The sequence below is a fragment of the Periophthalmus magnuspinnatus genome, chromosome 1 (assembly GCF_009829125.3).
Source record: "Periophthalmus magnuspinnatus isolate fPerMag1 chromosome 1, fPerMag1.2.pri, whole genome shotgun sequence".
Classification (NCBI taxonomy): domain Eukaryota; kingdom Metazoa; phylum Chordata; class Actinopteri; order Gobiiformes; family Gobiidae; genus Periophthalmus; species Periophthalmus magnuspinnatus.
The window spans coordinates 10,597,055-10,614,266 of NC_047126.1; the positions used below are offsets into that span (position 1 = coordinate 10,597,055).

General features: G+C 39.1%; 1 protein-coding gene across 1 annotated transcript in view; it reads right to left on the reverse strand.

The window, feature by feature from the left end:
- Window positions 1-17,040, reverse strand: part of crebbpa (CREB binding protein a) — a 41,507-nt gene extending 24,467 nt beyond the window's left edge. The window contains 1 exon segment of the mRNA XM_055222188.1: window positions 16,163-17,040. Coding sequence (XP_055078163.1) covers window positions 16,163-16,250 — 88 coding nt within the window. The 5' untranslated portion in view covers window positions 16,251-17,040.
- Window positions 17,041-17,212: the final 172 nt, after the last annotated feature.

A 17,212-nucleotide genomic window follows, 5' to 3' on the forward strand; every position in this document is an offset into this window, starting at 1 on the left:
CTTAAAGGTTTTGTCTTATTTTACATGGTTTACATTTGAATGCCTTAGTTTTGCAATAAATTGCAATGATTTTTTTCAGTATTATAATGAAGAAAATATTGAAGTACAGCTGTCTGAAATTGCGTGACATGTTGATTTATTTGCACTTCAAATAACATTTTTATATTTATTTTTATTTTTGATACATTCTATAATTTGTAAACAAATACAATATAGTGGCAATCTGTTAAAGTGAAATAAATGTTAAAGGTTCACATCTGTTGTGTTTTTTATTGTTTTAACATAATAAGTAATGCGGAGTAGTTACTTTGCCTAGTAACTAGTTACTTCTCCCAAAAAGTAACTGAGTTACTAACTCAGTTACTTTTTGGGAGAAGTAACTTGTAACTATAACTAATTACATTTTTGAAGTAAGATGCCCAACACTGCACAGGAGCTTGGTAACTGAATGCTCTCCCTCCCACTGTACTTTTGGACACTCTAGGAACCACTAATAGTCCTGCATTCTGAGAGCGGAGTGCTCTGTTTGGCTGGTACGGGACAATAGCATCTTGCAGATAGGATGGGGCCATACCGTTTAGGGTTTTTGAATTTGATTCTAAGCTCGACAGGAAGCCAGTGCAGATATTTTAGTACAGGACTGATGTGGTCTCGTCTTAGTTCCTGTTAGGACTCTGGCCGCTGCATTTTGGACCAACTGGAGGCTCCTTATAGTACTTTTGGGGCAGGCGGCGAGCAGAGAATTACAGTATCAAGTCTGGAAGTAACAAATGCATGGATGAGTTTTTCAGCATCGTTTTTAGGTAAAATATTTCTAATTTTAGTTATATTTCGCAGGTGAAAGTATGGCGGTTTTACAAGCTAGGTTTATATGGGCTGTGAATGAGAGATTTTGATCAAATAGGACTCCAAGATTTTTTACAGTAGGGCTAGAAGCTATATTCACATTGTCGAGTGAGATTATCTGGTCCGACAGAGAATCTCTTTGGACCTTTGGGACCAACGACAATGACCTCTGTTTTTTCAGGATTTAAGAGCAGGTAATTCAAGGTCATCCAGGTTTTGATGTCCTTCACACAGGCACTGAGTTTATCTATTTGATCAGTCTGATTTGGTTTCATTGATAAGTACAGCTGAGTGTCATCAGCATAGCAGTGAAAATTAATGCCATGTTTTCTGATAATGTTACCCAATGGCAACATATACAGAGTAAATAGGATTGGACCAAGAACAGATCCTTGTGGAACACCACAGGCTACTTTAGAACAGGGAGAGGTGCACTGGTTTATACTAACAAACTGGTACCTATCTGATAGATAGGATTTAAACCATTTGAGGGCGGTCCCTCTGATTCCAAAGTCACATTCTAACCTCTGCAGTAGAATGTACTGAGGTCCAGTAGGACCAGGACTGAAGCCAGCCCATTATCAGCAGCTAGTAGTAAGTCATTTGTTACTTTAAGCAGTGCAGTCTCTGTGCTGTGGTGAGCTCTGAATCCAGATTGAAATTTTCAAATATATTATTGTCCTGCAGGTGGCGGCAGAGCTGTTTCACCACCACGTCGTTCTAGAATTTTTGAGAGGAAGGGAAGATTAGAGATAGGTCTGTAGTTGGCTAGTTCATCAGGATTTAGGTTAGGTTAGCTTTTTTTTCAAAAAGGGGTTTAATCACAGCATACTTAAAGGACTGAGGAACGTAGCCATTTTCTAACAACATATTTATTATGTTATGGATGGAATCTATTATTAGGGGGAGGGCTTCTTTGAGGAGTCTGATTGGAATAGGGTCGAGCAAACAGGTTGATGGTTTGGACGACATGATGGCTGAGGTAATCTCCACCTCATCAACAGGAGTAAATTTATCTAATATTATCTAATAGGATCTATGTGGGATATTGGTATTACAGACTTGATTTGCTCAGAGCTGATTTTAGGAGTAGCTTTGTTGATTTTGTCTCTAATGGTTGCAATTTTGTAATCGAAGAATTGAAGAAAGTCATCACAACTAATGTTCGAGGGGATAAGAGACTCATTAGCAGTGTGGGAGTTTGTCAGCCTGGCTACAGTGCTGAACAGAAATCTGGGGTTATTTTTGTTTACTTCTATTAGATTTGAATAGTATCTGGTTCGGGCTTTCCGCAGAGCGGCCTTATAAGTGAGCAGGCAGAGCTTCCATGCCTTCCGAGACTGCTCAGAGCGCGAGCGGCGCCAAAGCTTCTCTGTGCGTCTTACATGTTGTTTGAATGTCCTGAGCTGTAACGTATACCATGGAGCCAGAGGTCTTGGATTAATGCTTTTCTGTTTTAGCGGAGCTACAATATCGAGAGCAGATTTTAAGGTGAGCATTGTTTTGTCAACCAATTGGATTAAAATTATTCTCATTGTCACATGACATATCTTTTAGTAATGGCTCAATAATTTCTTTAAACTCTGCAACCGATTTATTTGATAATGTTCTTTCATTATAGTTTTCTTCTGCGGGGCTGGATAGTCTTTTAGTATAAATTGAACGGTAATTAAGAAATGGTCAGAGAGTATAGGGTTTTGAGGAAGGACAATTAGATCATTAATCTCAATACCATAGGTTAGAACGAGATCTAGAGTGTGATTGTGACAGTGAGTCGGCTTATTCACACTCTGGGTGAAACCGACTCCATCCAGGAGCGCGCCAAAAGCATTACTGAGGCAATCACTGCCGTTATCACATGTATGTTGAAATCTCCAACTATAATAATCCTTTCCCAATTCAAAACTAAACTTGAAATGAAATCAGAAAACTCTGTCAGGAACTCGGCATATGAACCAGGAGGTCGATAAATTATTATAAATATAACAGCTTTTTGGTTTTTCCAATTGGGGCACGTAATGGAGAGTGTGAGGCTTTCAAAGGAGAGGTATGTATAGTTGGGTTTGGGGCTGAGAATTAGACTGGAATGAGAGATGACGGCCACACCACCACCTCGACCTGTGCTCCGGGCACTCTGAAAGTTCATGTGACTTGATGGTGTAGATTCATTTAGTCTAACATAATCATTTTCCCGAAGCCATGTTTCAGTTAGGGCTAGCAGATCAATATTAAGGGTCGCCAATTAGTTCATTTATTAAAAGAGATTTGAGAAAAGAGACCTGATGTTTAACAGTCCACATTTTACATACTTATCATTTTTGTTTATATTTGCGGCACATTTATTTATTAAGTTATGAGATCTGACAGCTTCCTTGTCAGAGTTTAGGGGTGTTTTATTTGTGCTTTTTGTACGTGGGGCACACACAGTCTCTGTCTGTTTGGAGCTGTTCTCGCTGACTGTGCTGTGCCTCACTGGTCTAAACTGCTCCCTAACGTCACTATAGCTGTGCTTCCCTGAGCTATTCTGCGTGCTAGTCTTACCTGGGCAATCTAGACTAGCAATCAGATTCTGAGCTAACAGGGCGGAGCCAGCCTGCGTGGGATGGATGCCGGGATGCAAGGCAAGTTTATTTGTATAGCACAATTCGTACACAAAGTAATTCAAAGTGCTTTACAGAATAAGAAGGACATTAAAATCACACAAATCACATAAATAAAAAATCATCATAAAATTAACATTAAAACAGAAGAGTGCAGAATAAAAACCCACAACCTCCAACTTATTGGTCAACACTGGTGTCAATCACAAGCTAACACGTGTGTTTAGCACTGAGGAAGAAAGTTGGCGCTGTCAGAAATTTATTATGCCTGAAATCGACAAAAGAAATGCAAAGAAGTGATGGAGCAGATTTCATATTTGGAGTACTTTCCTGCAGCAGATTGGACATGGAGGATCTTCTTTTGTGGACATAATTTCTTGACTGGATTATATTCTTTGGACCTTTATGGAACAAATGAGACCAACTTTGTGTGAATATGTTGATGTTTGACAGAACCAGAGCGCTCAATGGTAAGTGAAGTCCAGATTCACACTTTGTGACTTTCCTGTCAGCACTGTGGTGATTGCAGGTGAAAATGGTTTGCATATCCAGAAAGACAAGCGCCGCAGCTTTCATTTGATGTGTAGATTGTTTGTGTGGGTGACACAGAAGTGTATGTACATTGCTGTAAAGTTGTAAAGTAGGCCTGGGCCGTCGGAACGTTAACCGGTTAATAATTATCGCGATAATATCGTTAATCGCGATTATTTTGGCCACAATAATCGTGAGTTTAAAATTTAATATCGTCCCATCCCTAATTGCATCCCATTCATACTACCCCTCAATCTAAAAAAAAAAAACTGCTTCAAATTGAGTTTTAAGATAACAGTATATATATGGTCAATAAGGCTAATAATAAAGCACAAAATTAATTCTGTTGATTATAGGGATGGGATGATATTAAAATTTTAGACTCATGACATGAAATCTGCTCCGTCACTTCTTTGCATTTCTTTTGTCGATTTCAGGCATAATAAACTTCTGACAGCCCAACTTTGTTCCCCAGTGCTAAACACACATGTTAGCTTGTGATTGACACCAGTGTTGGCCATAAGGTGGGGATGTGGGTTACTGAGAGGCCGCAGACAGCGAGTCAGTGCTACAGATGACTGAAAGTTTACGCCCCACTCTTCCCCTTGTAGAATCAACCAATTACATCACACACATTTAGTGACGTTTTCCCTTTACAGCCAATGAGCAGCGGGATAGGATGATGTATCACATGGCTATGGTTTTCCGTAAACAGACGTACCTGGAAGAAAATGTGTACTCCTCAATGCCATGCTGTCGAAATGGACACAGTCGTTGTCCGCGCCGGAAGTGACGCAAGTGCCCGTCGATGAACACATTTTTTAAATTAATTCACTTTGGTGAATTGGGAAAACGAGTGGATGCAGAAATGTGTGCATAATGGCGCATTTTACGCACTGCTGTTTTGTGTTTTAAACACGACGTGATCGAGGACACTGGATGTTTGTACAAGTTAAACTAGAGGCATCTCTGACCTGGCAAAGAGTAAAGATCCCACAGTGGACTCAGGAGTAAAGGATCTTATTTTTTGATGGACTGGAATGCTGTTCTTGATCGGTAAGCGTGGTTTATACTGCTATTGACTTAATTGTAGGTAAAATATACCGTGTATAATCGTTATCATTGCATCTGCACATAGTGTGGATTCGGACCATGCGCTCTGGCACATTTGTGTTCAGCTGTATGAATTAGACTTAATTTGTCTATTGTTTAAAAGGTGTTGTTTTATTCTGCAGTTTGCATTATTGTAGGTAAAAATCTAAGATGTGCACACATTAGCGTCTCATCTGTGCGCATGGGTGAGGCACGCACTGGTACGTTCCTGTGGAGAGTTACGGATCAGACTTTGTTTATTGTTGATATCTGACAGAATATAGTTCAGACAGAGATAAGCACAGAAGCTACAAGTGTCATTGCTATGTCAGAGTGGGCAAACACCACAAACTAACATCTAAACGTTGTATTGGAACTGGAAACATGAGGCAGTGTGGTGCCGTAAAGGCGATTATAATCGTGCGTGATGATCGCGATTATAAAAAAATGCTACGAACAATTAATTGCGGACCTTTTTTTAATCGTGATTAACGATATTATCGTATATCGTCCCATCCCTAGTTGATTAAATGCAAATGCATAATTCATTTCCAACAAGCCTCCACGTCTCTCTCTCTGCTTGCAGCCACCTGTTGGCTTCTGCCCGCTGCACCTCGCTCTGCTTTATTTACGATTTCAAAACTGTATGCGTTAATATAACAAAACTGTGACCATGAGAGGCACTGTAGGTTTTATTAAGCGTATGGAAAAATATGCATTGACAAAGCAACAACCAAGCAAGCAATGTAATGCAATCATATGTTAACAACTGGATTATTAACACAGGAGAACATAACTCAAGTCACATGACGGAGTTTACAAGGAATGTGATTGCATAGATAAAACTGCTGTTGACTGTAATCTATGTCAAGTAAAGTACGACAGGAGTAAGGTCATGGTTGCTACAGCTGTCAGGGTGAATGAATTTCCCGGTAACTTTACGTGTCTCAGCATCGCGGTGTATGCAGTATAGTTCCAAGTTCCATAATAACACATGTAAATTCGGGTTGTACTGGAAGAATTACAATATAAAACAGTCAGACATGAGTGACAGCTGAGCTTAGCTTTCTCTCAAAATGGGGCAAAGACGCCTTTTCCTCCATTACGACAACCCACGATACATATTTACAGCGTCTTCACAGTACAGAGCTGCGGAATCATTTTGAACAGTAAAATTACGCTGGGCATGTGCTTGGGCCCTCATTAAAATGTAAAATGTGATTTCCGTGGTCGTTTAAGCGATTTGACTAATCAAAGTGTGATGTTGCTATATTGCGGTTACTACAACAGCCCTAATAGGGGCTCAAACAAAAACTAACAGTTTCAGCAACTCACTAACAAGCCATGTAGTGGGACTGACAATAAACACATGGCTGCCTCGTGTCTTGCAAAACTTAATCTCAGATCACATTGTTCCGTAAAAATGACCGCTAAAATGGCAGTATATGTGCAAAAGCAGAGAACTCCACTATTGCTGCAACAAGTTAATCAATAAATCGCAACTGATTGATTATTGTAGTAATCGCCAATGAATTTAGTGATGGAATAATCAGTAACAGGTTTATACAAAGCATGTCATAAGCTGAGAGGGGAGGTCTTATACTCAAGACAAAGCAGTTATTACATCAAAATGACACAGGAAATGTATACATTTTCAGAAAACACTATTCTGGCTCTGGCCAGATTGATACATATAGCCCTCTGAACTGAGTTCTGCACATCAGTCTGGGATGGCTCTTGCTGAAAGTGATTGGAACTAATGATCAGAGCATTCAAACAAATAAAAGTTGATTGATGGAAGTCACAACAGAACAAGGCCAGAAATCACACTTGAGTTAAATTCAGTTGAGAGAAAAGTCCAGGCATCTTTCCCTCCACAAAGCTCTGCCTTCTAAAGGTTTTTTTAAAATGGTTTAAGTTTTTTTGGAAAAGTATTTATTCAAATTATTCGAATATCTGACTGTGAGCATAATCCATAATTAGTACCTCAATGACAAAAGTATCTTGTGTCACAGGGATTCTCACAGAAAATGTGTTAGTCCCTCCAGGATTTTCTTTATGATTGGGGGTGTAAATGCCATACGCATGAGTGTCTCCATGTATGTGGCAGGAGACCAGGGCAGAGTGCAGGTTACCCCACACAACTCCCCTGTGTCTGCATAAATGGGGCCTAACTCGGCATGTTGCTCTTTGTTCCGCTCTATGCACAAATTACAAATACGATTGATAAAACTGATCAGAAACATGGTTGATTAGTTGCAAAAAAAAAAAAACTTGTCTGTGGCAATATTTGCATTATGACTATAAACTATAAATCAAGAAAACAGCAGAATTTTTAATTTACCCATTTCGCATCTAACAATCATTACAAAATCCAACCTTTTTGAAAGCTGTACATGCCCTGTCAAAGAGCAGCTCCAATTACAATTAGTTACAATTCACTTAATGGGGGAAAATTGAAGTCCAGGTACAGTATTGCTGGAATGGCCACTATCCCCATCCACAAGTTTGAAGGGGTGGTACTGTATCCAGATTTTGCAACAGATCCATGAGTGACGCGCACATGGGAATACACAAGCAGTTGTTTAGTGTTTTGTTTTTTTGTTTTTTGTTTTAGTTTACATTGCATTGATAGTTCTGTCCTTTTACTAAGACCAAGGCACTGGGGCATTTTAATGTGAGGGGAGCAAGCGATGAAATGAAAACACTTTACCAGCAACAATCTGGACTCTTAGCCTGAAGAAGGGCTGCAAAATTTAATCACAATCAAGTCAAAATTGCAATTTGAATGGATGCAATTAGCAAATCTCAAAGACTAACTGTTGTGGTAACATAATTTCTTCCACAAACAACAAAATGGTCTGTCTTATTCTGCATAAAAACTGTCAGCCCCTATAGTTTAGACCTGTACACGTTCTGAAATGTGATTCTTCTTGTAATAGTTTGTTAGTTCATGTCTTTTTGTCTATTCTTCTGGACACATTTGAACAGCATCCTTTTAAAATCCTTAGCGGAGAAACAGCGGCCCATACATAGATGTGCAATGAGGTGCAGTCACCACGACTCACTTGTCACAGTGCGCTCCCTATGCACCATATGTGTTTTTTGTGCCCGTTCCTGTTATTGAGCTTTAAAACTCTGCATCTAGCCAGCTAGCCACTGGTAAAGGTTTATGATGATTATGGCTTTTCCAAACATTCTTCACTTCAGGTCCTATTGCGCTTCGGATGAAAGATGGTTGGTTCTACACAAGAGGGGCTTGCCACTGTGTGTTTACATGTAGACTATTAGGACTACAACTAATTATTATTTTAGCAGTCGACTAGTCACAATTTTCCACAGATTTCAGAGAGACTACACACAAGATTTATTTCCATCCAGTGTTGCATTATTTTCACCAAGATCTTGATTTGATGATGGTAGAGTCTGACCGCTGCTCAAAGTCTTCTCCAGCAGATCCCAAAGATTCTCAATGGGGTTAAGGTCTGGACTCTGTGGTGGACAATCCATGTGTGAAAATTATGTCTCATGCTCCTGAACCACTCTTTCGCAATTTGAGCCCGTTGAATCCAGGCGTTGTCATCTTGGAAAATGCCCGTGCCATCAGGGAAGAAAAAATCCATTGATGGAATAACCTGCTCATTCAGTATATTCAGGTAGTCAGCTGACCTCATTCTTGGAGCAGACTTTTGCTGAACCAAGACCTGACCAAGGGAGGCTTGTACCCATTTGCTTAGTTAAATCCAGATGGTGACTTTTTTTTTGGACAGGCAGTGTAATTGTGCCTTTAATGCACATGAATCAATACTGTAACAGCAGTCTAGTTTCTATCCAGGACTCATCTGAGGCTTCAATTCAACTACCTTTTTCTTCTAATAAAAAGATGCTCATACACAGCATCACACCATCACACGTTCCGCTCGCTTTTTCCATTTTTTAATCACTGAAGTTTTATATCATGTTCAAAGAGTAGCTTTAGCTAACGCACACAGTAACCTTTATAAACTCACTCCATGCTGTGTCCCCGCAGAGGACAATGGCAAAGACTGTAGTTTCTGTGATAAAAGTGATGTATGAAGTATGTTACGAGGCACTGACTGCATGTTGACAGCTGTACTGCTATTTACTATAGCCTCTGCTTTAAGATGGAGAAGTAGAGAATATGCTGTTACTCAGACTATATAAATGAAACTACATATGAACAAGCCAGATCAGTTTTACAGATGACCTGCTTCCCACTCATAAATAAATCTGTCTTCATTAAACATCTATTAGCAGTTACATTACAATTTGATATATAAATAAAGCACATAAATTAGGTCTATAATAATATTAATTAGGAAAAAAGAATTCCCAGTTCCAAGAATTACATATTTTTTTGTGCAACACTTAATTTTGAGACATTTGAACCTGCTGTGTGGTGTGACCTCGCCTGCTGCCGTGCCGGACACTCACTACAAATGCGCCATGTTAAGAAATTCTCATAAATGACTCCAGAGCCATTTTAATAATTGTGTAACTGTCAAAATAAAAAAGACGTTCTTTAAAGATGGGACAAGACAGGATCTTGGGTTTCTTAGGAAACCCAAGATCCCGTCTTGTTGTCGTGCATATTCAAACATTATCAGAAAAGTTTAATTTTGTAACTATAAGAATAAGATCATTATTTCTTTTGACATAGAGCTTAAACCCTTAACTCCAGAGCTCAGCTTGGTGCACACATATGAGAATCAGTTAATTATTTTTGTCTTACACACACACACACATATATATATATATATATATATATATATATATAAATTATATATAGGGGCTGCTGTGCTCCTGAATAAAAATGTTTATCTGGAGCCCTGTAAATTTCCTGCATTCCTGCGTTCTCCCTGTGTGTTTCCAGTCCCCTGGCCACTAGGACGATATTAAATTTTAGACTCACGATTATTGTGGCCAAAATAATCGCCATTAACAATATTATCACGATAATGATTAACCTGTTAACGTTCCGACGGCCTGGGCCTACTTTACAACTTTACAGCAATGTACATACACTTCTGCGTCACCCACACAAACAATCTACACACCAAATGAAAGCTGCGGCGCTTGTCTTTCTGGATATGCAAACCATTTTCACCTGCAATCACCACAGTGCTGACAACCTTCAACATATTCACACAAAGTTGGTCTCATTTGTTCCATAAAGGTCCAAAGAATATAATCCAGTCAAGAAATTATGTCCACAAAATAATATCCTCCATGTCCAATCTGCTGTAGGAAAGTACTCCAAATATGAAATCTGCTCCATCACTTCTTTGCATTTCTTTTGTCGATTTCAGGCATGATAAATTTCTGACAGCGCCAACTTTGTTCAGTGCTAAACACACGTGTTAGCTTGTGATTGACACCAGTGTTGGCCAATAAGGTGGGGGTTGTGGGTTACTGAGGCCGCAGACAGCGAGTCAGTGCTACAGATGACGCAAGTGCTCGTCGACAAACACTTAGAACGATGCATTTAAGGCACTTTGGCGAATTGGGAAATGGCCGAAGCCGAGTGGATGCAGAAATGTGTGCGTAATGGCACATTTTACGCACTGTTGTTTAGCGTTTTAAACATGACGAAACGGACAAAACAAAGGGAGAACGTGATCGAGGACACTGTGGATGTTTGTACAAGTTATACTAGATGCATCTCGGACTCTGAGCGGTTCACGGCAAAGAGTAAAGATCCCACAGTGGACTCAGGAGTAAAGGACCTTATTTTTTGATGGATTGGATGCTGTTCTCGATCGGTAAGCGTGGTTTATTCTGCTATTGACTTAATTGTAGGTAAAATATACCGTGTATAATCGTTAGCATTGTTTCTGTGCACATAGTGCGCATTTGTACCATGCTCTCTGGCACATTTGTGTTCAGCTGTATGAATTAGACTTAATTTGTATATTGTTTAAAAGGTGTTGTTTTATTCTGCAGTTTGCATTATTGTAGGTAAAAATCTAAGATGTGCACACATTAGCGTCTCATCTGTGCGCATGGGTGAGGCGCGCACTGGCACGCTCCTGTGGAGAGTCACGGATCAGACTTTGTTTATTGTTGATATCTGGCAGAATATAGTTCAGACAGAGATAAGCACAGAAGCTACAAGTGTCATTGCTATGACAGAGTGGGCAAACACCAGAACTAACATCTAAACGTTGTATTGGAACTGGAAACATGAGGCAGTGTGGTGCCATAAAGGCGATTATAATCGTGCTCGATGATCACGATTATTAAAAAATGCCACGAACGATTAATTGCAGACCTTTTTTTATGGCAATTAACGATATTATTGTATATCATCCCATCCCTACTGGCCACTGACCCATATTAAACCTCCCTCGTTTCTTTCTTTCGCTCTTTGAGGAAGGGCATCTGCATCCCTTTAGTCTGCTCCTCACCTTACCTTGTATATTAGCCACCCACTTTCATTCACGCGACTTCATCCCTAACAGCAGATATTTGACCACTTTATTTACTTGGGAGTCTAACATCTTGAAAGAACACATAACAATGTGGTGGCTGCGCTCAACACACTGAGGAAGCTCTGAATCGTCCATGGAGACCATATAGTTCTACAACAGCGGAGGAACACAGGTGTGCGGCGCAACTCTACACACTGGACCTGAGCCTGACCCAACAACACGGTGGGAAAATGGGGTTCAAGCCAAGAATCTGAACTGTACACACAGTAACGTGAGGAAGGTAGGACATTTCTCAGAAGTAGAATTCTGTCATGTGAGAAAAAAACATTATGGTGGCCCATCATGAACTAAACTATTAATGGGAAACACGAAATCAGCAATATTTTTTTTTGATAAGCTGACTAGTCTACAATGATTATTGATCATTTTTAATCTATTACATGGTTGAAATATGCCGACTGAAGGCTTTCAGAAAGAAAATATAAAAGGCACACTTTATCAAAGCTATACCATCAATGTTTTCTTTTGAATCGTCAATTGTCATGGCAGTGTTTATTACTCTATTACGTGTGATGATGAGTTCAGGGGTTCTGCGTATCTTTTTAAACTACAGCAGCGCTTATAGGTTTTCCGGTTTTAACAACAAAAAAGAGGTTTATACTGACAAATGGCTGAGAATATATATTTGATGGAGTAAATAATTGGCTGCAGTGCTGAATATAAACCTTGCAGATAACAGATGGATTTTTTTTTAAACAGACGATACTGATATATACGTGGTATATTATATTATCGTCACATCACTCAACTCTAGTTCTTACTTGACCAGCCAGAACCTCATTTCAACAAGACTTTACAAAGACAAGTGGGTCTGGAGCCATATACTGTCTGTCACGTGGGATGGAGGGCTTGTGGACACTTGTTCACTCTGTGGACAGAGCTCAGGTTATCGAGGGCTGAGGCAAACTTCACATGGTTTTAGTGCTGCCTGATGAGTGGATTTGCATTCAAGTCTGCTCAAGAGCCCTCTGATTGAAGGGACTAGCTAGCGTTTAGCTTTAGCATCGACACAGCTTTTCTTAAAAGGGCAGAGACACCGTTTCCTCTCTCACCACTGTCTTCCGATACTTATTTCCAGTGTTTCCACATCTTAGAGCTGTATATCATGCCAGACATGTGAACTTTGAGCGATGGCTTTAAATGCTCTTGTAGTCTTAACTAAAATGCTGATTCTATATTAAAATTTTTGCGCAGATCAGGCCAGCAACAAAAATACAGTTTGTTTTTAATCAGTGTCAGTGCAGAAAAGAGAGAACTGTGGCCATAGACAAAGCACACACAATGCTGCTGTCAACATGCTGGATTATATTATCTGAGTCAGGTTTACAAGGAGTCTTATTCGTGAAGGCTTGGGATATGAGAAGTAGCCTATCTGAGCGGTGACTAGGACTGTGCCAAAAATCGAAAGATCAATCTTAATCTAAACTTTGATCAATCTCAATAATAAAACAAGCGTATTTTAATCGACATGTCTACAGCCAATAATGTGGCAGTAAGAGAGTGTGGCAGTAAGAGGGCGTGGTACAGAAGTCACTGCTCTCTGTTTAGGTGAAAGCTCTGAGCCAAGGCCACAGCGCATCTGTTCATGTCTCCTCATGTGTCCTCATCTGCCCTCAGGTTTCACATGTTTTGCCTTAAATCTGCAAAGTCTGACTAAATGTTCAGTGTGTCTTTCTGTTTCTGTGTGTACAGTACTGTCTGCCCCTCGCCGCCTCCCTCTCTCTGATCCAGCCTCAGCTTCTTGCCTTTTCTCCTCTCTTTCTTCCCCTCTGGTGCTTCTTATCATTATAATCCAAGTTATGGAAAGTAAACAACTATTTTCTCACCGTTCATGAGTGAAACTTAAGCTCATTTAGCGCATGAAGATCGCACATATTTTTGCCGATAGTAAAATTGCAGCATAACTTTTAGGCTCAATATATTGTACAATCATTGCAAACTTTAAATGGTGATTTCTGCAGAATTGCAGATTGTGCCTATCAACACAAAATAAAAACTGTAGTGATTCTGACAACTTGCTCTAAACCTGAAGTCCACGTGTCTTTATTTTCAATAAGATGGAAGAAAACAGAATTGAAAATTGAGATGGATCAATAATAGGGGGAAAAAATTGTGATCCGCTAGCAGTGAGTGCCGCAAATATGTCTGTTTTGATGTGACCTTTCATTCTTTAACATTGGTTAGTGCTTAGCTACCACACATAAGAAACCAGTTTTCTCTTACAGTGGCCTAATGTAAAGTGAAGATAGTGGCTGTGTACATGTTTACTGAACCTACATTGACATGTAAATGAGCGGTGAATAGAGACATGAATGGATGGCATTTCTATATTATGCATAGAGTATTAATTAGCAATAAGGTTAACTGCTAAATGCTAAGTGGCTAGAAAATAGTGTCATACAAAAAATCAACTGTAAAGAGGCCAAATAACAGTGAACCTGAATAAACTCAACTTAAAATCTAATAGAGCTGATATATAATTAGTGATGTAAAAAAATCACTAGAATCACTAGAAAATCACTAGATATTTAACTGATTATATAACTTAGGTTTGGCTCTTATATCAGTTATCAGCACCTCCAAAACCCCTTTTAATCAGTATTGTATTGGTCTGAAAAAAAATCCATATCGATCAGGCCCAATTCTGGGCAGAATGTAGAAGGGACTAGCTGGTCAGGCAACTTTAGCCTCTGCCCTCCATCTGAAAACATCATAGTAGAATACCGCAGCCACATATTGAGGGCCAAAGTCACTTCTGGAAACTGTTATTTATTCTCATAATCAAAAATTATCATCATTAAATATTCAATTATGTTTAAAAGGGGTGGCATCATTCCAGGGAAATACAAAGTTAAAACCATACTTTGGAACATTCTATATGGTATACAGCCTAATAGTATAGCCATAGAAACAAGCAGGAGGCCGTCCACCAAGCCAAGTAAGCATAAAGACGCTGTACTAGTAAAAAAAAAAAAAAAAAAAAAAAGTTTTTAATTAAGTCTATTTTTGGCTAAAAGGTACTGTGGTTTAAACCATTGATGTCACAGGTAAATTAGAGAAGAAGAATGTCAAAACGGCATTGTGCATTTAGTGTGAATGACTACTGCTGCTTTAAAAGTCCCGATGTACAATAAAAAAATATATATATTTTTTGCAACCAGTTGTCCTTCTTAGTATCCAAATTAAGTGTGATTATCATGACAACTATATACAGTAGCCTAGAATCATTTGTATGGGTGGAAACCTTTTCAATGAAATAAATTTTGGTTCAAATCCCTCATTAAAAAAATAGAAACTCAGCTGGCAGACCAGTCTGTGTTCCAAAAAAATTATAATATCCTAATTAATCAGTTATAAATGTAAACAAGCACATTGATATATATATATTTTTTTTTTTTGCTTTACTGTGACTGTTATTAGACGAGAAAGTAAAATTTAAATGTAAATGAAGGTATGGGCAATAGAAAAATATATTGTGGCCAAATAACTGGATTTATGGCTAAATTATTTATACCAGTATCTACTCATTTCTAAAGCTGTGAGTCTTTACTCCTTCAGTCAATTAATCGGTAAATGATAACTTCGTATCAGGAGACAATTTATTTTATTAGGATTATAAGGATTTATATGGGACAACAGCATTAAAGGGAAAGTGAGTGAGTTAGCTGAAGATTTTATATTTTTGGTATTTTTAAAAGGCAGTTTAAACATAATTCACAAGTTTAATCACCCTTTGTATAAATGCATTGTTCCCTAGTACTTTTCTGCATGAAACTGTTTCAAGAGCGTTTGCAACCCTTTTTGTCGACTAATTGATATTTCTAGTCTACCAATAATTTTAGTCTACAGCCCTACTAATTTATTTATTTTAAAAACTCCCAAGTACATTTTAGCAACAGCACAAAGCCACCACAGAAGTATATCAATAATCTTCATGCAGCTGCAGCATCTTAAAAAGAATATAGTCAACTCATTTGAAACTTAAGCTCTACTTTATATTGACAAACTATAACCTGCCCTATATAGTACTGTTAGATTTGATATTATTACCAAAACCTCTTGGAAACCTACACAAACGAAGGATTAATACTGTACTATACCATAAAGTACCTGAAAAACGTACCACAAGGTCACGATTGTGCGAGCACTTGATGACATTATTATTTAGTGTAATTATCTGATATAACACGTTAATCATTTGACGTTTTCTAGAGCAATAACACAATTGTGTCGTGTGTGTAATGTGTGATATGGTTATTACTACCTTATATTGGACCCATTTCAATTCCATTGATAGCAGCTTGTGTTGTGTTGCATCATACTCACTACAGTCAGGTCAGTCTTTAATTCACAGCCACATTCTTAGTTTGGGTAATTTTAGCTGACATAAAACTTAACCCTCTTAAATCAAACAGATGTATGCAAAGATACTACGGCAATAACAATATTTTAAGTCTTAAGGTTATGGCAATGGCAGGTCACATTTTTTTTTACATTTCTCAGGCTTTTTACCAGCGTACTGTAATGTGAACGCCTCGGTGTCATGGGTGTTTACAAATGCATGCAGTGATAGGCCCATACCTGTTCCATCAGAGGCTGACAGCGCAGGTGAATTCAGCTTCGGCCGCTTTGAGTTTGGAGGTCCTACATCCAGCAGGTTGTCAGCCATGGTTGTATAGTTTCCAGCTGGACGTGTTTGTTGTTTCAATTTCAATACTTCCAGAAAGACGTTGCTCTATCAACTTTTGCACATTAGCAAGCTGACAGCATGCTAACGTGAGCTAACTGGCTAATAGCTTGATAATTGCCTGCTACGAGCTAGGTTAGCCACTTCGTGCTGTGAGCCTTTCAAAAGAGATGCAATAGCGCCCCGCTTCGCCACCGCCATTCACCCCATGATAATCCAACACCCAACACCCACATTATCGTCGTTAAATAAAGCCAAATAAAATGTTCTCCATGTAAAAACCGAGCGTCAAAATAACAATCCAAATAGATCAAGTAAACTGATGCATTTTAGCGAGAAAAAAATCTAAATGTCCAAAGAAACCATTTTGCGTGACGTCAAATTTCTTCATGCAAAAATCCAACGGAGCTTTACAAAAATGCACAATTGCACAAAAATGCAGCTGGTCTGCACTAAAATTATAAAGCCACGACCAGTTGTCCGCCTGGTAAACAATACGGCTCCCGGACAGCGTCAGGGGCTGAATCGCCGCACTCTGAAGGGGAAATCAGATCTACGGAGCGTTTCTGCCCGACGACCACCGTTCCCAGTCCCGTTTTTTCGCACAAAATGTCTCCGAGGCGACGTTAAGATTACAATGTGAGGCCAATGTCGCTGTCATATCGCGGAAAGGATGTCCAATTTCTACGTTAAAACCAGCGTTGGACCGAAATCCTAATTCCGAGCCACGACAAGATGGCGGCTGTTGATTCCTTCGATACAAAAAAGTTTTTTTTTTCTTTTCCAGATCGACTGTGGAGGGGGAGGGGCCGCGCTATCACGCCCAACGTGAAAACCGCACCGCAACTAACCTCTGAGGGCGCTCCAGCACCGTCATAGGCTCCACCACTACTCACATTTAAGATCATTTAAGTGCTTAAAATTATCATTTTATCACCTATTTA